This window comes from Panicum virgatum, chromosome 1N, assembly GCF_016808335.1.
Source record: "Panicum virgatum strain AP13 chromosome 1N, P.virgatum_v5, whole genome shotgun sequence".
NCBI classification, from domain to species: Eukaryota; Viridiplantae; Streptophyta; class Magnoliopsida; order Poales; family Poaceae; genus Panicum; species Panicum virgatum.
The window spans coordinates 588,649-611,431 of NC_053145.1; the positions used below are offsets into that span (position 1 = coordinate 588,649).

Sequence of the window (22,783 nt, forward strand, 5' to 3'; positions counted from 1 at the left end):
ACAGAGATAGACATCGTTTCCTTACTTAGCTACTTTAGCTAGCTAGCTAGCTTACCTGCAATGTACTAATGTAAGCCCTCGTTTAGTTGCATTCAAAATTCCAAAATTTCCCATCACATCGAATATTTGAACGCATGCATAAAGTATTAAATGTAGTTAAACAAAATAACTAGTTACACAGTTTGTTTGTAATTTGCGAGATGAATTTTTTGAGCCTAATTAACCTATGATCAAATAATAATTATCAAATATGAACGAAAGTGCTACAGTATCAAAATTTCAAAAGTTTTTGCAACTTGTTAAGCAAGGGCTAAGCCTTCGTGTGCATCATGCATGCACGGACGGATGGACCATCCATCCCCATCCGATCCGATATTTGGTGGTGGACCTGGAGGACCACAGGCCGCGTCGGTAGACGGACCAAGCCAAGATTGTAGCCCATAATCTCCTCCAGTTCCAGCAGCTGGGCTCTGGGCTTCTGCTGGGCTCAGGCATGTATGTTATGGGCCTTTTTGGACGGACAAAACAAAAGAAGAAGAAGAAGATGTCCATCCGGATAATAGAGAGGATTGACTGCCACCCCAATGAATCCCATGGCGTCGCCGCACCTCCCCTTCCTCTCCTTCCCCCAAACCCCGCCACCGCCACCGCCACCGCCTTCACCGCTCGCCTCTCCCAGGCCCCTCGCCCTCCACCGCGCCCCCGCGCTCCCCACCCGTCCGCCCGACGATGCGGGGGCCGGGCCCGCCGCGCCCACGCGCGGGGACCGCTTCCTCGGCCGCCAGGTCGCCGCCGAGGCCGCCGCGCGCGTCCTCGCGCCCGATGACGCCGAGAGGCGCCAGCGCCGCAAAGACAAACGCCGGGCCCTGGCGCGCAAGCCGTCCGGCCTCGCCTCCTGCTACGGCTGCGGCGCGCCGCTGCACACGGCGGAGGAGGCCGCGCCAGGATACGTCGACCCCGCCACCTACGAACTGGTACCTATCCCACCCAACTTCTTACCTTTTCCTTCGCCTCCAGCAAATGCTTCTTCATATACTTCATATTCACTATTCAGCAGTATCACGTTGATTCTTCAAGGCCTGCCCACGCCCACAATGACATAATCCGTTAATCCTAGTAGATGATTCCAGTTCATCGTCACTCGTATGTAGTAGTATATATAAACCTTCCTTCCCACAGCCGATCATCACCTTCCTTCAAAAATCCACATCTGCTCTCTCCAATAACTATTTCACACACTACAGCCGCGGCCTGAATTCATTTCTCTTCTCCTGTCACCAGAAAAAGAGGCACCATCAACTAAGAACTGTCCTCTGCGCAAGATGCAAGCTGCTGTCTCATGGCCATATGGTCACTGCAGTCGGTGGCCACGGTGGTTATCCTGGGGGCAAGCAATTTGTCTCAGCAGAAGAGCTCAGGGAGAAGCTTTCATACCTCCGCCACGAGAAAGCCTTGATAGTCAAACTGGTAAACCACTTGTTTGGTCAATTTCAATGGCTCTGCTCTTTTTTCTGGTCATTGATTATGTCTTTCATTCAGGTCGACATTGTTGACTTCAATGGGAGTTTCCTGGCACGAGTACGTGATTTTGCTGGTGCTAATCCTATTATTCTTGTCATAACAAAGGTGCTTGTTTTACCCCCCCCCCCCTCCTTTTCTTTGGTTTTTCTTTGATACCAGTTCTGTTGCCAGTCAGTCAACCAAAGCTACTTCCTTTGTAGGTTGATCTCCTCCCTAGAGACACTGATTTGAACTGCATAGGCGATTGGGTTGTAGAGTCAGTTGTCAAGAAGAAGCTTAAGTAGGAACCTTCTCCATCCTGTGCTGTTCATCCTTACACAGTACTTTCATCAGATGCTTTTGCTGATATAAATTTGCATCTGTTATGTTACTTGGTATATGCAGCGTCCTCAGTGTCCATCTGACAAGCTCAAAGTCATTGGTTGGCGTCACAGGGGTTATATCAGAGATTCAGCAAGAAAAGAAGGTCAGCATGCTTGCTTATTTTTCTGGCCATTGCAGTTAGATTACCCATTTCTAGGCCATACTCAAATTATCATGTCCAATCATGTAGATCTTACTTCCCTTGCTTGTTCTACATTTCACAATCCTGATCGATGTTTCTTTTTGTAATAGGGCCGAGATGTATATATACTGGTAAGCACTCCTCACTTCCATTTTTGTGTTGTGTTTTTAGGTCGTACAAAAAAAACGGTGTGCACGTTCTGTTGGAGATTTGTGTATTTGTGTTGTATGTGGTTTCTGCCATTTACGGAAACTTAATGTCATTAATTCAGGCAATATAACTTTGAAGATACAAGTGATATTTCTGTTGTTGGCCACCATAGTTTTATTTGACCTATATTATACTCTATTGCAGGGTTCCGCCAATGTTGGGAAATCTGCATTTATCAGTGCTTTGCTAAGTATGCCTTTCCTATCTTTGATATTTGTTTCGTATAAGTCACAAAAAAAAATATATTTGTTTTGTATCCATCTATGTACTCCCTCCGTCCCAAAATACAAGTCATTCTGGGATCCAAAATTTGCCCCAAAAAACAAGTCACTTTACCCTATTTAGAAAGTGCATGTGCATGTAAGAATCAATTACTACCAAATATGGATAACAAATAGGGGTAAACATGGTCATTTTACCTTCTTGTTAATCTGTCCTAAAATTTCTAGAATGACTTGTATTTTGGGACGGAGGGAGTAGATCTTACCATATAAATAATGCTGCTTAATATTTTCATTGACATGCTAATCGTTGGAGATTCTGCTGTTGTAGGAACAATGGCATATAAGGATCCAGTGGCAGCTGCAGCTCAAAAATACAAGCCAATACAGTCTGCTGTTCCTGGAACCACCCTTGGCCCTATTGAGATTGAAGCATTCTTGGGAGGAGGGGTATGACCCTGTTTAGTCGTTTCATTTTCTTAGAACATTTCTTAGAAGTTAGAACATATATGGATATATAGCTGTACGGACATTAAATTTAATATCTTGTGCTAACTGACCATTCCTAGATCAATATTTCTTTCGGTAACTGATATAACTGTATCTCTGATTTGCATCCTGATATTTTAATGTTCTACTTAGAGATCGAGTTAGAAGTTTACTGACAAATCCTTGAATCTTTGCACAACAGAAATTATATGATACACCTGGTGTTCATCTTCACCATAGGCAGGCAGCAGTTATACATGCGGATGATCTGCCTTCCCTCGCACCCCAGAGTCGCCTAAAGGGGCGATGTTTTCCCGTATGTATATTTCATCTCCTGGAACACCCGTTCCTTTCTCGAAACTTTCACACTAATCTTTTTCTTCAGAACATGATGTTATGTTCAGGCTAATGATACAGATGTTGAATTGAGTGGGAATTCTTTATTCTGGGCTGGACTTGTCCGCATTGATGTTGTCAAGGTACATAAACAAGCTCCACTTTGTCTTTGAGATTTTTTTTTTCTTATCATGTTCTAGTTATCCCTTGCTACTTGGAACTTGGAAGTTGTAACTGACAATTGATGACAGCATAGGCTCTTCCACGCACACGACTGACATTCTATGGACCCAAGAAGCTAAAGGTTAACGTGGTCCGAACCACAGAAGCAGATCAATTTTACAAGGTATGCATATGCTAATTGGTATGACAGTTCATTGTTTAATACCAGTTAAATTTTCTTATACTTGAAAGAGAGACTTGGTCCTCCATCTCATCCTGCTGTTCTACTTCTCCCATTCTTCTTCCCCTCTTTCTGATCGCAGTCCTGAATCCTGTCCTTGCAAAATTAAAAACTGTATTCACGTTTCTGCCATGTGGCCATGCCTATCATGCTATCACCTTCGTGTACACATGAAATTTCTATTCGTGGATCAAGTTGAGTCTCATCTACTTATCCAAAAATAAAAATAAAATTGAGGCTCATCTGAAACAACGCGTGCTTTCAATTCTGACCCTGTTGTCCTTTCCACTTTTCAGACTGAAGTTGGAGTGACACTGACTCCCCCAACTGGCACGGAGAGAGCTGAAGGATGGGCGGGGCTGCAGGGTGTCCGCGAGTTGAAAATAAAATATGAAGAACTTGATAGGTAAGGTTCGCAATTAACAGTGAAGCCATAGCTATACCCATCACTCATTTATATGGTCAAAAGTACTACATCAGTAGCATATTGGCAGCTTAGCTTTCTTCTTTCACTGCAAAGATGGGTGAATATCTTCGGATAATAAGAAAACTGGGAAAGTTTGCTTTCTTGTACAAGTACTATTTTAGAAGCTGGTTCATTGATTGCTGAGCTGAAGGACCTGATCTTAAAAACGTCTTATGCAGACCTGCTTGTGACATAGCGATCTCTGGGCTTGGGTGGATTTCTGTGGAGCCATTAGGTGTGCCATCAAACAGCGCAGATAGCAATGTTGAGGAAGAATGTGATGATGATAGTGAGCTGCACTTGATAGTTCATGTACCTAAACCAGTTGAGGTTTTCGTCCGTCCCCCATTGCCTGTCGGTAAAGCAGCATCTCAATGGTATCGGTATCAGGAGCTGACAGAGGAAGAAGAGGAATTGAGACCTAAATGGCATTACTGATACACCCCCTTCCCTCTTCTTGTAGTTTGTATCTTGAGTACGCTACTGGTACAATTTTGTGCAGTCCAAATTCAGTAAAACGTTATGTTCTCAGGTGATGTTAGGATAAGCTAGTAAAAACAACAATGGATATTTAGTATTCAGGATACATTTGACATTGGTGAAATAAAGATGTGGATCTTCATATGTGGAAGGGAAAAAAATGAGAGCAAGCATTTGGGAAGGCTAATATGTTCCAACAATTTTCCATTACCAAAAAGTTCAGAAAGTTGACAGACCAAGAGCTAAGTTTTTTATATATATAAAGCCCAAGAGCTAATATATATATATATATATATATATATATATATATATATATATATATCCCGAGAGTTAAGTTATTGTTATAGCAATATAATAGCGAGAAGAAAAAAAAGAATAAATTTTTCAACAAGAAGCCAACTAGGCTGCATTCGGCCACACAAGAAGCCAACAGGAAGCGTATTTCAAGCATTGCGCCAACCTTTCTCCTTATTCCTCGTTGGTCCATTGGATCCGTCCGGCCGACGCAGGCACAAACGCCGCACCACCATGGCCGACGCGCCCTCCAACTCCGGCGACTCGCCGACCCCGCCATCCCCGCCGCCTGCACAGCCGGAGAGCGGCTCCATAACCTCCATGGTCGCCTCCTCTGCCGCCTCCGCCGCGGCCGCGGCCGCGGACTTCACCCGCTGGGCCGAGACCTTCGGCACCGAGAAGGCCGACGCCGCCAAGGCTACCCTAGCCTCCGCCGCCACCTTAGCCACCTCATCCGCCTCCGCGGCGGCTTCCGCTTCGTCCACGGCCGCGTCCTCCGCCTACGCGGCCGCCTCCGACCTCACCCTCATCGCAAAGGTGCGCCCTCTTGATTTGGCACATTCCCCTCGCTTCGATCTAGGCACAAACTAGCAAAGCTCAAGCCTTTTACTATCCCGTTCGCAGGAGGAATTGGAATGGATAAGTAAGGAGTACTCCGTTCACGAACAGATGGTGTTTAGCAAGATCAAAGGTGCCATTTGTCGCACAAAGATCGTACATTTATGGATTTTTTATATATTGTCACTTACTCACTTTGATGGTGGTTCTTCTTTGTTGGTGAAATTATGCTATTCTTTTCATTTTTCTTCAAGCATTGAATGTGTAGTACTGGTTGCAGAAGGTGTTGTCATGGCGATAACTCATCCAGGCATTGCTGCAGGCTCCGCAACCCTTGCAGGGATTGTGCTGTTCAAAAGTAATATGTTTTCCTGCAATTTCTTTTCTTTGTGATGCTGTATTGAATGGTTTCACCTTTTTGCTTTGGATGGTTCATTTTCTATTTGCTGCGTACAAAGTAATTTGGCATTTGCATTTGAATTCTACACTCACTGGCACACATGAAGAACTTGTGATAATTTGTTATTTGCACTTGAAGAACATTGAAGTTGTTATCACCACTTGCTAAACCATTTTTTCTCTCCATGATATGAATAGACTTTCAGAACTCTAGGATAGGATTGATACCTTACTATATTCATTACAATTGATTAAAATGTTTTGAGACCTTAGTGAATCAATGTATTGCATCTTCTTAGAATTTGATGTGGATGTCTTTTTCTAATTTTTGCCTCTATAACTTGAATAGACTTCCAGAACTCTAGGATTGGTTCCTTACTATGTTCCTTTAAAGTGATTGAAATCTTTTTCGGCCTTAGTGAATCAATGTATTGTATCTTCTTAGAATATGCTGTAGATGTTGTTTTCTTCTTTTGAATTGTAGATGATTTTTTTTTCATGAAATCTAATAAGACTACTTTTTTTTTTGTTGCTGCTGCTGCTATTATGATGGTTGTGAGCTCCAGTTCAAACTATCCATCCTATACTTAGCTGGCTAGTATTTCATGGCACACAGTTCCAATGTAGTAATCTTGCTGATTCAGTGGAAATTGTTTGAAGAAAGCTGAAATTGGGTCTTTCTATACTATTTAATTAAATATGTATGAATCCTTGCAGGGCCAAGGAGCTATCTTATCCAACGAGTCCGGCGCATGTTTGTTAGCAAGGAGGTAAGACTCTGTCAGTTTGTTTTGCAACTTCTTTGATAGATTCACTTTGCAAAGATAATTCACATCTTGCATAGAAGTTGCCACCTCTTACTAGATGACTGTCTATGCTCCTATGACTGCATGCTTTATATTTACATTCTAGTGTTCAGAAGCATTTTTCCTGTTGTTTCACTGGAAATTTGAACATAATTCATGAAGTTTATGTAGGGAGTGGGAGTCCAAATAAAATCAAATATGATGCTTGCAATATTGTTTTTTTTCTTATAAACGGTAAGAATTAGATTGTTGTCTAACATAAGTTTCCATATTGTAGACCCTACTTTCTGGCATACAAGCTGAAGTGACTCACATGAGGCAAACTGTGAATCTTGTATCCAATGAAAGCCAAAAGCTGATGGTAATTTTTTAATTTGAAGATAATTGAACCAATTGTTACAATTTTTTTTTGTCTATTTTAACTTCTGATGCTATTCATGGCTGGTTTTATGCATATGGAATGCAGGATAGAGCAGCAACCGCTGAGAAAAGATTTCAGAAAGGATGGAATACACTCAGGCATCACACTCTATCAACCCTTCCATCATTTATTTTCTTTCTCATTGCTCTAATATAACATGGGAATACTTTCTGCTCTATCAGAGAAGAAGGGCGTGCCATTCAGAATGAGTTGAGCGAGATTAGTGATATTGAGAAACAAGCAGTTGGTGTGCACGAATTTCTCTAGCTATTACTGTTTTGTGCCGTGTACGAATTTGCATTTGATAAATTGTGTCTTGTTAGGTCTGAAGGGCATTCTTGATCAGCTTCCCAGAGCACATGCATCTGAATTTCGATCAGAGGTTAGTAAATCTGCCTGTACCTTTGGACAGGGTGATCTTCATAGGAATTTATGTGAGGCTTTTTGTAGCCACTTAGAGTTTTTAATGACACGTCTCCTAATTATGTATTCTGAAATATGGGGGTAATGAAGCCTTTCCTTGGCAGCCTTACTAGTTGCTACTGGCATTGATATAATGTGCATGTGCATAAGAATGAATTTTAAAAAAAGTATTCAATTTGTATGTATGAGATGTGTCTTGTTGTTGGGCCTCTCATAATCTCTTATATAGAGAATTACACCTAATTTTCTTAAGGACCTCTTTGTTATTTTCACCTACATGAGCTGCTATTTGTTGCAGCTAAAGTTGCATTTAATATGGAACAATTCCTTTGGGCTTTGAAATACGCACTTGTCAATATATACATGGGTGTGTTTAGTTAGTGAAAAAGTTTGTGTTTTGGTACTGTAGCATATTTCGTTGTTACTTGACAAATAATGTCCAATTATGGACTAATTAGGCTTAAAAGATTCAGCTCGTGCTAATCAGTTAGACTGTGTAATTAGTTATTTTTTTCAACTGCGTTTAACGCTCCATGCATGTGTCTGAAGATTCGATGTGACGGGTAGTGTGCAAATTTTTTTTTGGAACTAAACAGGGCCATAGCAATTTATATTTCACCGAATATTCCTGGCCACTTATTACATCTCATGTGCTGAGTACTTTTATATCTGTGCATTAATTTTAGTTTTATGCCTCTCCGCAACAAATTGTGCATATCCTAGAGATGGATGGCCATGACCTAAACTTATAGAGGAGATTGTTTTTCATGCTTTGCAGATATCTGGCCTGGCTTCTCAGGTTAAGAAGGAGAAGCGATTGCTTAACGCCACCCTCTCGAAGATTGTGAATTATGGTATCCCTATCTAACTGCCCCTCTAGTTTGTTCCCAGGATCCATTCTACCGGATTTCTGTTAAGGAAGAGAATTCCCATGTCAATGGCGAATGTTATACTGCCCACTTGGTTTCGGAGGAAGGGGGAAACAATAAAGTTTTGTCGCTCGCGCAGACCAGTAAATGTGCTGCCGCCTAATGTTGCGGAAGCAGCAGACCTTTGTAACATAAGACACTTTGTAATGTTTTGCCATCTACATGTTCACAGCCATCATCAGGCTTACGCATTTTTGCCCCCTGCATGATGACATTTCCCGTGGATGTGACAGAAAAAGGTGTAATACTTTGTTGCTTCGTCCGTGATATGGAATCAATTGTTTGGAATTAATATTGCCATTAGAATGAAATTTTTGGGGGTGAAATCATGCGAATTTCTGACTTGTGATTACTGTGAGTGATGAGACAAGCGATAATAACAATTCAGTTCCTCCTTTTGCCGTTTCATCACTACTGTATGTATTTAAATAAGTTTGTAGACAATGAACATATCCCGTTCAAAAGAAGAAACTAAACATATGGATCTTATGTGGTTGAGTTTGATTTGTACTCTCTCCGTCTTAAATTATTAGTCGTTTTGACTTTTTTAGATACATAGTTTTTGCTATGCATTTATATATTGCGGGCATGATTGGTTTGCTGTTCCAGTGAGCCAGGCTCGTACCAAGTGAGCCAGGCTCCCTTTGGCCAAGCCCAACACATGCAGATAGTTTTGATTGGTTGTCTGTTTTGATGTTGCCTGTGTGTCTAGATTTTGTTTGGTTGGGCGCATGCAAGTAAGGGCATCCACTCACCACGCTCAATGACATGTCGCACCCACGCACTTGCTGCGCCCGCGCGAGCCAGGCTGCGGAGAAACGGTTGATTTCCTCGTTCCTTCCGGGCCTGCCTCCGGTGTTACGACTGCACCTGACCAGCCTGGCTCTGACCCTCGAGTAGCCATCCAATCAAGCTAAACCTTCATGCGGAGGGCCAGGCCAGCGGTTGCACAGCCAACCAATCAGGCCCATAATGTCTAGGTGAATAGTAAAGCTTATGAATCTAGAAAAACAAAAACAACTAACAATTTGAAATGGAGAGAGTACAAATTTTGCTAAATCCGCTTGACTTAGGCTCCGTTTGGAAGCCTCTGTTTTAGAATCCAGAAGCTAGAATCTGGTCAGCTTCCAGCCTTCCAAACAGGGCAGATTCTACCTAGGATTTCAGAAGCCGGATTCCCAGATTCTGAAATTCCCGGAAGCTGAAGCGGACTAGCTTCTAGCAGCTAATGCATGTCAAAATTACCGTCTTGCCCATCACACTTCTAAGAGATTACGCCCATTTGCCCTCGTCTCCCTCCCGGCCAGGAGACAGGCGCGGCCGGCCTGGCGCCGCCGCTCCCTGTCGCGGTCCTCCTGAGGCAGCGAAGCTTTTTCCTCCTTTCAGCGCGGGCCTCCTCTCCGGCCAGCTCTCGCAGCGCCGCCGCCCCTGCGCAACGCCTGCAGCCCCCGAGGCGTCCCCTGTGCCTTTCTCTCCGATCACCGGGGGGAGAGATGCCGCGCGACCGAGACGAGCCGCCCGCGGTGCGCGTCTACACCGTCTGCGACGAGTCCAAGTAGCGCCACCATCCCTCCCTAACCCTACCTACTTCCTTCCCCGCGTGACCCCGCTGCTTGGTCTCGCAGGTACCTGATCGTGCGCAACGTGCCGTCACTCGGATGTGGCGACGACCTCGCCAATCTCTTCGGGACGTACGGCCCAGTGGAGGAGTCAGTCTCGCCTTCTTTCTTTCTCCTCCCGCTCCCGGATGTTCCTATCGGCCCTGCTTGATTGCCCCTTGGTTTCTTTCAGGTGCAAGCCCATGGATGCCGAGGATTGTGAACCCTACACCGACGTCTTCTTCATCAAGTTCTCACATGTCAGCAACGCCAGGTGACTGATTTCATACAACCATCTCTATCCATTGCCATTCTCTTTCCACCCATGTTGTGTGCTGATCTAGCGGTAGTTCCTATACTGCATCATACGTTTATCAATTGTATTGTACCTCACGTATTCGTCAACTGTAAGATCACAAGGTAACAAAATTGCCCCATGTTTTCGATGACATACTGACTGCTGTCATTGACAAGAATGAGTGAAAGATGTAGCCTGCAGCCTGTTTCATCTTTGGTCAACTTGGCACAATATTCTTTCTTTTTTCAACTTAGGACAATATTCTTAGTGTTTCATCTTTATTCACCAGGCTTAAGAGTACAAAATACTTAGTGTCTTATCCAAAACACTAAACTCGACTGGCGTACTTTTTTTTCTGCACATAAAATCCACATATTCACTGGAAGCTGTAGCTATGAACATTTTGAACCATAAATGTCGATTAGCTTCACCTCACTTGGCCCAGTTGCAAGCGATAAAGCTCAAGCCAATCGGCTGCAACTATTGACACCTTTCCTAGCAGTAAAGTCCAGAGTTAGCAGTTTCTATTTGAAATACGAAATTGGTGCCCTGATGCTGCAGGTTTGCAAAGAGGAAGCTCGATGAGTCCGTGTTTCTTGGTAACCGGCTGCAGGTGACCTATGCGCCTCATTTTGAGAGTCTTCTCGATACCAAGGAGAAACTGGAAGTTAGGAGAAAAGAAGTCCTTGGCCGAGTAAAATGTGTGGCTCAAGTTCAAGTATTATGAACATTACTAATTTATTTGCGCTGGTAGTTTGAATTGAGATATTTGCTTCCATTTTCAGCATCTGCTGCCAGACCTGAAGGGACTTCTCAGTATTCTCTACCTCAGGGATCATCTGGTGGAAATCACCATCAGATGAATTCCAACAAGAGGTTAGCATCCATAAATTGGTTTTGCTGATTTCATTATAACTTGACCAATTAAGCTGTTGACATTTTGGACTAAAACCTTACAATTTTACTGTTCTCTGAGACAAGGGTATAACCATTAGTTTGACTGTGTTTTAAACTCATTTCATTCATCTTCAGGGAGTATGTAAAGACAATTCATGCTTCTCATATCGATGATCCTCGTTTCAGTCACGTGCCCTCTAACAAGGTATCTGGTAAAAAGATGTTTAATCTGAATATCCAGAAGTCATTTCTTGTGGAGTTTGACCATATTTTTAAGGATACTACTATTACATAATGCTAATGAATCAACTTTGATCAACTAAGGTATGCAAATGTAATACTAGAACACAAACATCTTTGGAGTAGCCCAATTAAGCAAAGTATATGATAAGGACCAACCTGTAACTTTAGTGGATATCCTGCAATGCTAATATGCAATAGTATCCTTTTTTTGTGGGCCGTGGTTTCATTTCCTTATGTTTAATGCTACTTTACCAATATGTGGAGGATTATACACTTTGTTTGTAGGATTATTTTCCATCTGAGTCGATGAACGCAACTGTAAAGCTTGTCAGAGAGAAGCTTGATAAGGTAAAGACTATCCTTAGAGTCTATCATTTGCATACAATAATTATGCGGATAGTTAAAAGTTTGCTCCTTGAAAAATATCAGATACAATCTGGTGGTGATAATTCCAATGCTGCACCTGCATCCAAGAAACCAAGAGTAGATAACCGCAGGCGAATTTGATATCACTCACTGAAAGTTTTGTCTTATTTGTTACTTTTTTTACTTTTGTCCATTTTCTATTTCATTTACTAGTGGGTTGTTAGCCATCTACTCCTATGTTACAAGGGAGTGTTGTACTAGTATAGGGTTAGTGTAATGGCGACTCTGTTGTAATGCTTTGCTTTTAGGCTTCTCGAGCTGTAATGTTAGCAATTTAGCATTTGTATGATGACCGACCTTATGGGTTGTTAGCCATCTAGTTTTTTTTTCGATCAATTACATCATAATTGCCATATCTATATTGACGTCGCTACTGGTTACAACTTACAATGAGAGATCATCGTTGAGACATGCTTGTTGTTTCCCACTTTCACATCTTATTTGCAAACATTTTGATTGGTGTGCAATTCAAAGTTAGAATGGTCCTGTGCTGATTAAACGTGCTGCTTACCATTGGTTAAGAACCAAGAGTCTGATTGGTTTGTTACCAATTTTTGCCATGCCAAAATTAAGATATGCCAATAAAATTTGGCTATCAATTGGTTCATGTCTAAAATTTGGTGACTTCGATATTTGTAATCAAAATCATGGTAAGTTACTAGAAAATTTTTAAACCTTACAAGAGGGGAAAAGTATTGGCATGCCCTAATTTTCTTAACAACAATTTGGCATGCCCTAATTTCTTACCAGCAATTTGGTATGCCCTAATTTTGGCGAGCCAATGCCATGATTATAGTATAATTATAAAATATTTTTATTGCAAATGTCTAAAATGACAACAAAAATGGATGATGATCAATGTATGTACAGAATTTGGACCGTTAGGTCTTTGTCACCATTTCATTTAATGGTTCTACTTTTTTCTTCTGCTACCTTTAGGCCAGTCTCAGTGGGAGTGTCATAGTAGTGTCATGAGCATTAAATTTGTTGATGTGGCAACGTTTTTTATAAAGAGAGAGGATGAAGAGTGTCATGGAATATGAGAGGAGTGTCATCAGGCACGATTACCTCGTTTCTGGTTTTGGTAACTGTGTCAATGACACTCCCGTTGAGACTGGCCTTAGCATTGTACTTTTGATCATGGAGCTCGAGGATGAATTATAATTTTACTCTTGCCTCGCCTCACTCTTCTTATTTTTGGTGGTTTTGGAAATGGTTACAGCATTGCTTGTACTAATCCTAATTGTTCTTGTAATAACCTTGCCGTCTTGCACACCAATTTTGTGCTTCTACAATCTACACTACAAGGTCAGTCTCAGTACATAATTTCATGGTACACTTACCTAGACTGGAAACTAGGTAACTATGCCAGATGAGTTTTCATGGTGATGAAATTCTCCTCACATCTCATGAAACTCCATACATCTCTCTCTTTGTCATGTCAGCAAAATTGATGATATTTAATAGGAAAAAGTCCATTTTTCGCCATCCAACTCTTGCCTCGGTTTGATTTTGGCCATCGAACTCCAAAACCGGATATCTTTGACCATCCAACCCTTGAAACCGTTCATTTTCGACCATCGAGCGGTTTTGCTACCCGGTTTCGCTGACGTGGATGCCACGTTGCGGTGGGGTCCACTTGTCAGCCACATCTCTCCTCTCCCCTTCCTCTCTCTTTCTTTCTTCTCCTCTCTCTCTCCACCGCCGGCCCCCGAGCCGCCGCCGTCGTGCTCCACACCTCCGGCCGCCCGCGCCTCCCCTGCCGCTCTCCACCCAGTTGCGCCTCTCCCCGAGTCTGCACCTCCTCCGGCCTCCCCGACGCGGATCGGGCTCCCCTACTCCCGCGCCCCCACCCCCTGATCGCGGACAGGCGGAGAAGGGCGCTCCGGCGGCGGCGGCGGCTCCTCCGCGGCCGTCCTCCCTCCCTCCCTCTCCGCCCTCCCATCCGCCGCCTCGAGCTTCCCCCTTCCAAGCTCCCGCAGCCGCTGCACCAGCCCGTCGATCTCCCGCCGCACGCTGCCACCGTCTCCCACCGCCACCCTGGGGGTGATCTCCGCGGCGCGCGCCCTCACACCGGCGCCGGCCTCCCTGATGACCTCGGCCAGGGCGCGCACGAGGTCGTCCGCGTCGGGGACCGCGCCTCCTCCACGGCGAGCCGCGCGTTGAAGAATTGGTCAGCGGCCATGGGCCACGCCAGCATGGGCACCCCGGCCGCGCAGGCCTCCAGCACCGAGTTCCACCCGCAGTGGGTCACGAAACACCCCACCGCGTGGTGCCGCAGCGCCGCCACCTGCGGCTCCCCCCGCGAAGCACCAGCCCCGTCCCCGCCGCGCCCGCCCGGGCCTTGAGCGGCTGCGCGTGCCGGCCGTGGCAGGTGTTGCAGACGAACCCTGCGCTGTCCAGGTTCCAGAGGAAGTTGTCCTTGATCGCCTCGGCGTGCTCATCGCCGCCGCCCTCCGCGTAGCTCCGGTACATCCGCGAGAGCTGCCGCCACGGGAAGGCCGGCGCGCCGGGAGGCCCGGGAGCGAGACGGCGTACCCGCGCCCCGCGTCCCCTTCGGGGGGGCTCGGCATGCGGCGGAACAGCGAGTGCCTGGCGGCGGTGGCGAGCACGCCGGACGGTACGAACACGAGCTGCGGCACGCCCACATCCGCCGCGAGCGGCTGCGTCCACCCGCAGAAAGAAGTCCGAGACCACCGCCACGACGGGGCCGGCAGCCTCCCCGTCGCCGGAGCCAGAGCGGCCGCGGGAGGACCGCGGGAGCCACTCGCCGAGCGGGGTGCGCAGTGTGGCGGCGTGCGCGTGGAAGAGAGAGGACATGAGAGATGTGGCTGACAAGTGGACCCACCACCACGTGGCGTCCACGTCAGCGAAACCGGGTAACAAAACCGCCCGATGGTCGAAAATGAACGGTTTCAAGAGTTGGATGGTCAAAGATACCCGGTTTTGGAGTTCGATGGCCAAAATCGAACCGAGTCAAGAGTTGGAAGGCCAAAAATAGACTTTTTTCTATTTAATACCATGAGATCATCCTTGAAGACCAGTCTCAGTGCACAGTTTCATCGCACAGTTACCAAGACTGGAAACTAGGCAACTATACCAGGTGAGTTTAATAGAGATGAAACTCCTCTCATCCCATGAAACTCACTCCTTCTCTCTACTTGTCATGTTAGCAAAATTGATGATGCGGTATATAATTTAATACCATAAAACTCTCCATTAAATCCCCATTGAGATTGGCCTAAATTCCCGAATTTCGAATACGATCCTATTGGAAATGGTGGAGTTGCATGATCGTCCATTCTTCTATGCTGCAATTTCATTGCTGGAAAATAATTTAACTATAGTGGTATAGGTTGTCATTAGATAAACTTCAGGAGTATCGTCCGCACACACAAGTTTGAAGTTTGATGGAGTAAAATATAAATTTTGTTTCTATTATTTATATAAACTACTACTGTAGAAATGAGTGATAAAGGGGAAGTGAGAAAAATTCAATCGCGGGTTGGAATTGGAATACACACACACACACAAGAGAGAGGAGAGAGGTGGCGCGCTGCGACGTCGGCTGTCGTGGTCGTGACCGCAACCGCCCCTCCCGCCTCCCGCTTCCTCCTGCGATCCCGATCCGCCGCTCGCCCGGCCGGCCGGTGAGCCTCCGCCCCCCATTCCATTTCAATTGAGAGCCAGAGCCAGGCACCAAGCAGCCAACCAACCCTAGATCCACCCCCGCTCCGATCCGCCATCGCCCAGAGAGATCTCCCTGATCCAATTCCTCCCACATGGCCGACGACCAGACCGACGCCGACTTCTTCGACAAGCTCGTCGACGACGACGACGCCCCCGCCAACTCCGCCTTGGCTCGCGACGTCTCCGACATAAGCCTCGCCGACCACGACCCACCTACCCTGCCACCGGCCCCCGAGGCGGCGCCTCCGGAGGGAGGGTCACCGGGCTCATCCAAGGCCGGCGCCGGCGTCCACACAACCGTCAAGCAGGTGCAGTGGGCCTCCTTCGGAGGCGGCCCGGACGATGGCGCTGATCCATTTGCTGAGCTCTCGGGAGGCGCCGCCGACGACAGCTTTTTCGGGACCCACACCCTGGAGACCTCCTCCGTCGGCTCCTCGGATCATGACTTCCTCGGTGTGAATCAGAGCTTGGCCGCTCCGGTGACGGATCAGGACTTCTTCGGGGGGACCTCCAGCTCCAATCAGAATGTGGACGGCCAGCTTCAGAGGACCGGCAGTGGTGCTGTGGATTCCACAGATCCCAAGTATCTGGAGGCCATGTACCCCGGATGGAAGTATGATGAGGCGACGCAGCAATGGTACCAGGTTGACACTTCCAATACAATAGGGAATGCAGCTCAGTTGGTAGACAATACCAGTCAGAATCTACAGCAGCAGCAGCAGCTTGACGCATCCTACCTGCAGAATTCAGTGCATGCAGGGCTTGAGACCATTGCTGAGGAGGGCACTGCCACAGCTGGTGTCTCAAGTTGGGGCCAGGGGGGCGCCTCAGAGTACCCACCCAACATGCTCTTCTACGCAGAATACCCAGGTTGGTACTTTGATACCAACACCCAGCAGTGGCACTCGCTTGAGTCGTACCAGCAGGCTGGAACAGCTAGCGCGGTTCAGACTGGTGCAAACAATGGTGCTCTTGTGACTTCTGGAGGAACAGCCTATAATGCCAAACAAACTGAGGACCTTTCTGTCCACAATCAGGTGACCCAACATAACTCGTTCACGAATAGTTTCGCTCCTCAGAGCCAACGAGAGACGACTGGTGCGTTTGGTAACACCATGCAATCTGAAAGTGCTACAGATAATAGCCTGACCAGTAGTTTCTACGGTTTTGATCAACATGCAAATGCTGAGGCTGTCAGTTCCTCTACGAGCCACCAGGTTGGTTTTAACACAGCTGAAACTGTTACCGATCACTATGGTGCACACAAGGGCTTTGAATCATCAAGTCTTCAGAGTGGTTATAGCTCCTCTGACAGTCAACAATCCAGTTACAAGGCGTTCGAACCTTCCACAGGTTATCGCGCCGGTTATAAAGCGTTTGAACCTGCCATGGGTCGCCTGACCAGTCACAATGTGTTCCAACAGTCCGCAGGTAATCAGGGAGGTTACAAGGCGTTTGAACCTTCCATGAGCAACCAGAGTGGTTACAACGCATTCGAACCTTCCACGGGTCACCATAGTGCTTCCAAGGGATTCATGCCTTCCACTGGTCACCAGATTGGTTACAAGGGATCCGAAGATTCCACGGTTAACCAGGCCAGCTACAATGAATTTGAAACTTCTACAGGTTACAATACCAGTTTCAAGATATTTGAGCCCTCTTCAGCTCAACATGCTGGTTACATGGGTTCCCAACCTTCTTCAGGTCGTCAACCAAACTACTTGGGATTTGACACTTCTGCCAATCACCAGGGTTATGGTGATGTCAATGGTGCTGTGGATACTCAAGGATTTGCCCCAATGCAAAGCACATACCATGGTCAGAACCAAGCAAGCGCAAACCCACAAGAGCACCTGTCAAACAGCTATTTGGGTACAGAGAACTCCATGAACTTTAATCAGCAACAATTTCCGGTTGCAAATACCTCAAATTTTCAGTTCGGCCACTCTCATGATGGGAGGTCATCTGCTGGACGACCACCACATGCCCTCATCGCCTTTGGGTTTGGAGGGAAACTTATTGTTATGAAAGAAACCAGCTCAATGACCACAAGCTTTAACAGTGGAAATCAGGTACCCCAATAGTTTCCTTTGTAAAACAATTTTTTGCAACAAAGCAGCATCACATATTTTTTTAGGTGACTAAAATATTTCTTTCTTATTGCTTATTGCAATTCAAGGGGAACTCTAGTGGCACAGTTTCAGTCCTTAATCTATCAGAGGTGGTTTTTGATAAAGTTGATACTTCAAGCATCACTAATGGCAGCGCACTTGGTTATTTCAATGCTTTATGCCGTCAACCTGTTCCTGGTCCTCTAGTTGGTGGAAGTGCTGCATCAAAGGATGTGAATAAGTGGCTTGATGAGATGATTGCATGGTATGAACTTTCCTCCACTGAACTCCAGAGAGGTGATACTCGCAAGTTGCTTATTTCATTGTTGAAGATACTGTGTCAGCACTATGGAAAACTCCGTTCACCTTTTGGGGCTGACCCACAAGAGGTACCTCTATTATGTTGCAGCTATAATTGTATTGTTAGTTTATATACCTTCTCTATTTTCTGACCTGTTCCCCTTTACTGTCCTTGTTGATTTTCACAATTTACATCAGAAGAGTTAAATATTGTGCAATCATAATTTTGGCAGACCAAATTATCACTAGCACATACTGATTTGAAGTTGTTGGATGGTGTAAGCCAACACCAAAGTTGGATAAGCAAATAAACCTACATACTAATATATATTCATATAATCTGGAATTTTCTTATGAGCAATATTTCAACCACATAAAGTTATAAATGCCTGTTATTAGTATTCTCACATTTGCTTGATTTCATCTTTTTTTTTCACGTTTCATTATGAGCTAGATCTACTTTCGAATCTCTGCAGTTTAAAAATTATGCCTAGCTTTATTAATCTTACTTATCTTTTATATTAATTCTTAATAGGAGACAGATGGCCCAGAAATGGCAGTAACTAAGCTATTTTCTTCATTTAAGAGAAGTAGTGTTCATATGGGGGATTATGGATCCATTGTTCACTGCATGAAAAATATTCCCTCAGAAGGTCAGATGCAGGTAACTTTTATTTGAACTTGATATTCCTTTTTTTCTGGTCAAATGTCCCTTCTTGAGAGTACTATCCTTTTAGGCTGTTGCACAAGAGGTCCAAAATCTTCTAGTTTCTGGAAGAAGAAAAGAGGCCCTTCAGTGTGCCCAGGGAGGTCAACTGTGGGGGCCTGCAATCATACTGGCTTTACAGCTTGGCGATCAGGTCTGTTTAACTTAAAATGACTCCCTTTTTGTAATCTAACACATTGCTTGAATTTCTTGTCTGGTTTTCATTTCCAAGCTAGTTTCATAATCGTTTTTTTTTCTGAATTGGTGGTACAGTTTTATGTGGATACAGTGAAGAGAATGGCTCACTCCCATTTTGTATCTGGGTCACCTCTGCGAACCCTATGCCTTCTCATTGCTGGACAACCTGCAGATGTTTTTAATGTAGAGAACAATGTCAACAGCGACTATGGTACATCCCATCAACCTATGGAGGTACTTGCACAGTTAATGAGATTTTCAGTTCTTAGTTGTCTTATTATTTTGAAAAAAGTACCGATTATATAATTCAAAGTTATAGTAACAAGTCTCTTTACCATTTTTGTTATTGTTTTAGTGCAATATCATGACTTATGGGTATAGCTTATCAATAATTTTCATGCATTGCTGTTTACTTTGCAATTCTGTTCACAATTTGTTTTTTGTTTTTTTCGAGACAGCCTGGTCCTAATGGTATGTTGGATGATTGGGAGGAAAATTTGGCTATTATTACTGCAAACAGGACAAAAGGCGATGATCTCGTAATTACCCATCTTGGTGATTGCCTTTGGAAAGAGAAAATTGAGGTTTGTATCGTATGTATTTCTTAGATTCAGTTTTCATACTTTTTTTTTCGCGTATGTGTCATTGAGAGCAATACACAAAATGGGTGCAGGTTGCAGCTGCTCATTCATGCTATTTAGTTGCTGAACTAAATATTGATTCGTACTCGGAAAGTGCAAGGTTATGCCTCATTGGCGCAGACCACTTGAAGTGTCCTCGAACATTTGCCAGCCCTGAAGCCATTCAGGTCCGGTACTGTCTGTTTAACTGCAAAAAATTTTATATGGAGTAGGTATTCACTTATTCACTGTCTGATTTCTGTAAAATGCAAACAACAGAGGACAGAAGTATATGAATACGCGAAGGTGCTTGGTAATTCTCAGTATATCCTGCTACCCTTTCAGCCGTATAAGCTGATATATGCATACATGCTTGCTGAAGTGGGGAAGATTTCTGATTCTTTGAGGTAGGTTGTTGGCTCGTCCATAACAATTAAATGATTTGGTGCTTTCCCTAGTCTGTACTTGTACATTGTGAACCAGTTGAATATTAACTTCTCCAGGTATTGCCAAGCATCTTTGAAGGTGCTGAAAGCCTCTGGCCGTGCCCCTGAATTGGAGGCCTGGAAACAATTGTTTTCTTCGCTAGAGGAGAGGATACGCACGCACCAGCAGGTTGGACCATGCCATTAGTATATTTCAAATCCTTTCTTGGGGTTCCCATGCTCTATGTTCTCATTTATCATAACCCATTTTCTTTGCTTGTTTTTTTTTTATAGGGTGGATATGGCACAAATCTTGCCCCAGCAAAACTAGTGGGGAAGATTTTCACCTCGCTTGATAAATCTATATCCCGCATGATGGGTACACCATCTGCACCACTTCCACCACTGCCACATGGATCTGTTAGTGATAGGGAGAGCCACGCTGCGCCTGCAGCTGCAAAATTTGTAAATAGCCAATCGGTAATGGCCATGTCATCGTTAATGCCATCCGCTTCAATGCAATCTATGACTCAGGGAGCAGAGAATAGTGGTGGTGCTGGCAGGAAAATTGCACACAACAGAAGTGTTTCTGAGCCGGACTTTGGCAGAACATCAAAACAGGTACTTATGAGAGAAGCCTTAAGAGGCATTAGCTTCGGTTTGTTGATATTGAGTTTTCTGTTTTCATCTCTTCATTTCATTTTTAAAATTCTGACAGGGTGCCGGATCAGATGGCATGCAGAGCAGTGCATCAGGATCAGGCAGTTCTCGGTTTGGTTGGTTGGGCTCCACACTGCAGAAGACTATGGGATTTGTGTCAAAAACCCACCGTCAGGTATTTTCTGACTATTATGAGACTGGAGTATCTCCACTTCTTTGTTTGGCTTGTTTCTCTCTATGCAATGCTAACCTTAAGCTTTATCTCTGTTCTGAAGGCAAAATTAGGGGACCAGAACAAGTTTTACTATGATGAGAAGTTGAAGCGGTGGGTAGAAGAAGGTGCTGCAGTTCCTGCTGAGGAGCCTCCTCTACCTCCACCTCCAACAAAACTGTCTTTCCAGAATGGTATGCCAGACCATAAGTTGAATGGCCCCATGAGTGGAAGCCATGCTCCCAATGGAGTCACAGAACGGAAATCCTCAAATTCTTCCGAGCAAGGTTTGGGGATGCCGCCGATTCCACCTAGCCAAAACCAGTTTTCTGCTCGGGGACGGATGGGTGTCCGGTCCAGGTAATTCAATAGTATAGTAGTATTGTCGTTTACTCTTGATTTATTTTTTATACTGCTATCTAAGGTATCAATGGGAGGACTGATGACTTTTCTGTTCTTCACTTTAGATATGTGGACACATTCAACAAGTCTAGTGCATCTGGAGCAGTGCCATCGTATAACCAACCGGCTGCTCCTTCTGTGACACCACCAGCAGGTGCCAAGTTCTTCATGCCAACCGCACCTGCTTCTGATCAGATGGTGCCACACCAAGCAGCAGAGATACACAGTGAAACCATCCATCAGGACGAGCGGTCAGCCTCACCGCCAGCAGAAACATCATTTTCTTCACCCCCACCATCGGCACAATTTTCAGCAGCAATGTTGTCAACAATTCATCGTCAATCGAGTATGGACAACATCTCCACCCCATACCAGGGATCCGGGGTGTCATCGGTGAGCAGCAGCAGCAGCTCATTCTCAAGATCACGAGCTGCATCCTGGAGCGGGACATACTCTGAGCAGCTTAGTACTTTTGCGAGCACTAAATCACCCGAGGGACAGACCATGCCGTCACCACTCATGCCTGGGAAACTGTCGCACAGTCATTCCAACAGCATCTCATCTATGCAGTTGAACGGATTGACAGAGGATCTTCATGAGGTGGAGCTCTGATTGGCAACTGCTCAGCATGACCGTTGCGAGTCATGTTTTTTTTACCCAGACACAACCGTGGTAACCCCGGATCATTCCTGAACCCCGAAGCGGGTGAAAGAGAAATGAGTTTTCCTTATAATGCTGCTGATCAAGGGGATGCCACAAGCGGAATGGACATGTGTGAGGTTGCACTAGATCCTAGAGACCGCACTTAAGCACGGAGGTGCATCAGACCTGTACTACTAGAAATGCTGGGTTTTTGAATATTTTGTAGCTATATATGTTGGTTTATGTTTTAGAGAGAGGGGAAAGAGTTGGATGGCCCTTGTTTACAGGTGAGAAGAGAAGCAGCATGCAGGTGCCCTTGTACAGATGATCTGCCCCTACCCGATTTATTGGGACGCAAGCAAATTCACACCCCACTCCATTTTGTTTTATTATTTTTTTCCTGTTTTTGGAGAAGGATAGGAGAAGTCGTGTTGTAGTGTAAGAAGACATGGTTAAGTAGAGTGTTGTTATAGTGTACTGTATTGTACTTGCCCCATACAAATGTTATCTCTGTTTATTCTTTGGAGACGCATCAATTCTTTCATCTTAAGACGATTGTGTGCCACTGTTGCCTTGTGTTGTTCCTTGGGTGCTTGCTGATGTGATATGTGGCAGTTGTCTATATGTGATGTGGACATGTTGTTCAGGTCAGACCTTGGATGTGCTATGGCCGTATCTATGAGCATCATCGATAATGTTGATATTCTCATTCTCTGCTTGGAAAAGCTCAAGTTGCCGCATAGCTGATAAGGGGATGTATGTAGGCTTGGCCTATTATGTTTTGGAAGAGACAAGGGTAAGAGTCGAAAACAAAACCTAGTTTGTGATTTCAGTTGGATGAAGGAAAGCTGGAAATGAACAAGTGATTTGTGGCTGGTGGCTGGTGTTGATTTTT

The 22,783-nt window shown here is 44.9% G+C and overlaps 4 protein-coding genes across 4 annotated transcripts; all 4 read left to right on the plus strand.

Moving 5' to 3' along the window:
• The first annotated feature begins 564 nt into the window (after window positions 1–564).
• LOC120654364 (putative nitric oxide synthase) lies at window positions 565–4,792 on the plus strand. Its single transcript, XM_039931882.1, has 13 exons — window positions 565–974; window positions 1,282–1,467; window positions 1,540–1,626; window positions 1,722–1,801; window positions 1,906–1,987; window positions 2,137–2,157; window positions 2,381–2,426; window positions 2,789–2,907; window positions 3,149–3,262; window positions 3,351–3,425; window positions 3,539–3,628; window positions 3,982–4,091; window positions 4,331–4,792. The coding sequence occupies exons 1-13, from the start codon at window positions 585–587 to the stop codon at window positions 4,587–4,589; spliced, it is 1,659 nt and encodes a 552-aa protein (XP_039787816.1). The 5' UTR covers window positions 565–584; the 3' UTR covers window positions 4,590–4,792.
• A 299-nt stretch (window positions 4,793–5,091) lies between these two features.
• Window positions 5,092–8,788, plus strand: LOC120654365. Its single transcript, XM_039931883.1, has 9 exons — window positions 5,092–5,462; window positions 5,550–5,616; window positions 5,764–5,841; window positions 6,600–6,652; window positions 6,966–7,049; window positions 7,155–7,207; window positions 7,292–7,356; window positions 7,433–7,491; window positions 8,311–8,788. Exons 1-9 carry the CDS (start codon window positions 5,160–5,162, stop codon window positions 8,398–8,400), a joined length of 852 nt encoding a protein of 283 aa, XP_039787817.1. The 5' UTR covers window positions 5,092–5,159; the 3' UTR covers window positions 8,401–8,788.
• A 932-nt stretch (window positions 8,789–9,720) lies between these two features.
• LOC120654367 (RNA-binding protein 48-like) lies at window positions 9,721–12,334 on the plus strand. Its single transcript, XM_039931884.1, has 8 exons — window positions 9,721–10,016; window positions 10,087–10,170; window positions 10,253–10,333; window positions 10,919–11,058; window positions 11,143–11,233; window positions 11,390–11,459; window positions 11,783–11,845; window positions 11,927–12,334. Exons 1-8 carry the CDS (start codon window positions 9,955–9,957, stop codon window positions 12,002–12,004), a joined length of 669 nt encoding a protein of 222 aa, XP_039787818.1. The 5' UTR covers window positions 9,721–9,954; the 3' UTR covers window positions 12,005–12,334.
• A 3,066-nt stretch (window positions 12,335–15,400) lies between these two features.
• On the plus strand, window positions 15,401–22,453 carry LOC120654368 (protein transport protein SEC16A homolog). Its single transcript, XM_039931885.1, has 13 exons — window positions 15,401–17,685; window positions 17,793–18,113; window positions 18,560–18,688; window positions 18,762–18,884; window positions 19,004–19,162; window positions 19,387–19,512; window positions 19,602–19,736; window positions 19,828–19,955; window positions 20,052–20,163; window positions 20,268–20,594; window positions 20,692–20,808; window positions 20,909–21,204; window positions 21,312–22,453. The coding sequence occupies exons 1-13, from the start codon at window positions 15,706–15,708 to the stop codon at window positions 21,856–21,858; spliced, it is 4,500 nt and encodes a 1,499-aa protein (XP_039787819.1). The 5' UTR covers window positions 15,401–15,705; the 3' UTR covers window positions 21,859–22,453.
• The last annotated feature ends 330 nt before the right edge of the window (window positions 22,454–22,783 follow it).

Coding starts and splice junctions, on each gene's coding strand:
- LOC120654364 (XM_039931882.1), top strand. CDS start 585: ATGAATCCCATGGCGTCGCCGCACCTCCCCTTCCTCTCCTTCCCCCAA. Junction 1,988..2,136: donor AGATTCAGCAAGAAAAGAAG/GTCAGCATGCTT, acceptor TTTTTGTAATAG/GGCCGAGATGTATATATACT. Junction 4,092..4,330: donor AAATATGAAGAACTTGATAG/GTAAGGTTCGCA, acceptor CGTCTTATGCAG/ACCTGCTTGTGACATAGCGA.
- LOC120654365 (XM_039931883.1), top strand. CDS start 5,160: ATGGCCGACGCGCCCTCCAACTCCGGCGACTCGCCGACCCCGCCATCC. Junction 5,617..5,763: donor GGTGTTTAGCAAGATCAAAG/GTGCCATTTGTC, acceptor TACTGGTTGCAG/AAGGTGTTGTCATGGCGATA. Junction 6,653..6,965: donor GCATGTTTGTTAGCAAGGAG/GTAAGACTCTGT, acceptor TCCATATTGTAG/ACCCTACTTTCTGGCATACA.
- LOC120654367 (XM_039931884.1), top strand. CDS start 9,955: ATGCCGCGCGACCGAGACGAGCCGCCCGCGGTGCGCGTCTACACCGTC. Junction 10,171..10,252: donor ACGTACGGCCCAGTGGAGGA/GTCAGTCTCGCC, acceptor GGTTTCTTTCAG/GTGCAAGCCCATGGATGCCG. Junction 11,234..11,389: donor CAGATGAATTCCAACAAGAG/GTTAGCATCCAT, acceptor ATTCATCTTCAG/GGAGTATGTAAAGACAATTC.
- LOC120654368 (XM_039931885.1), top strand. CDS start 15,706: ATGGCCGACGACCAGACCGACGCCGACTTCTTCGACAAGCTCGTCGAC. Junction 19,513..19,601: donor TTTGGAAAGAGAAAATTGAG/GTTTGTATCGTA, acceptor AAATGGGTGCAG/GTTGCAGCTGCTCATTCATG. Junction 20,595..20,691: donor TTGGCAGAACATCAAAACAG/GTACTTATGAGA, acceptor AAATTCTGACAG/GGTGCCGGATCAGATGGCAT.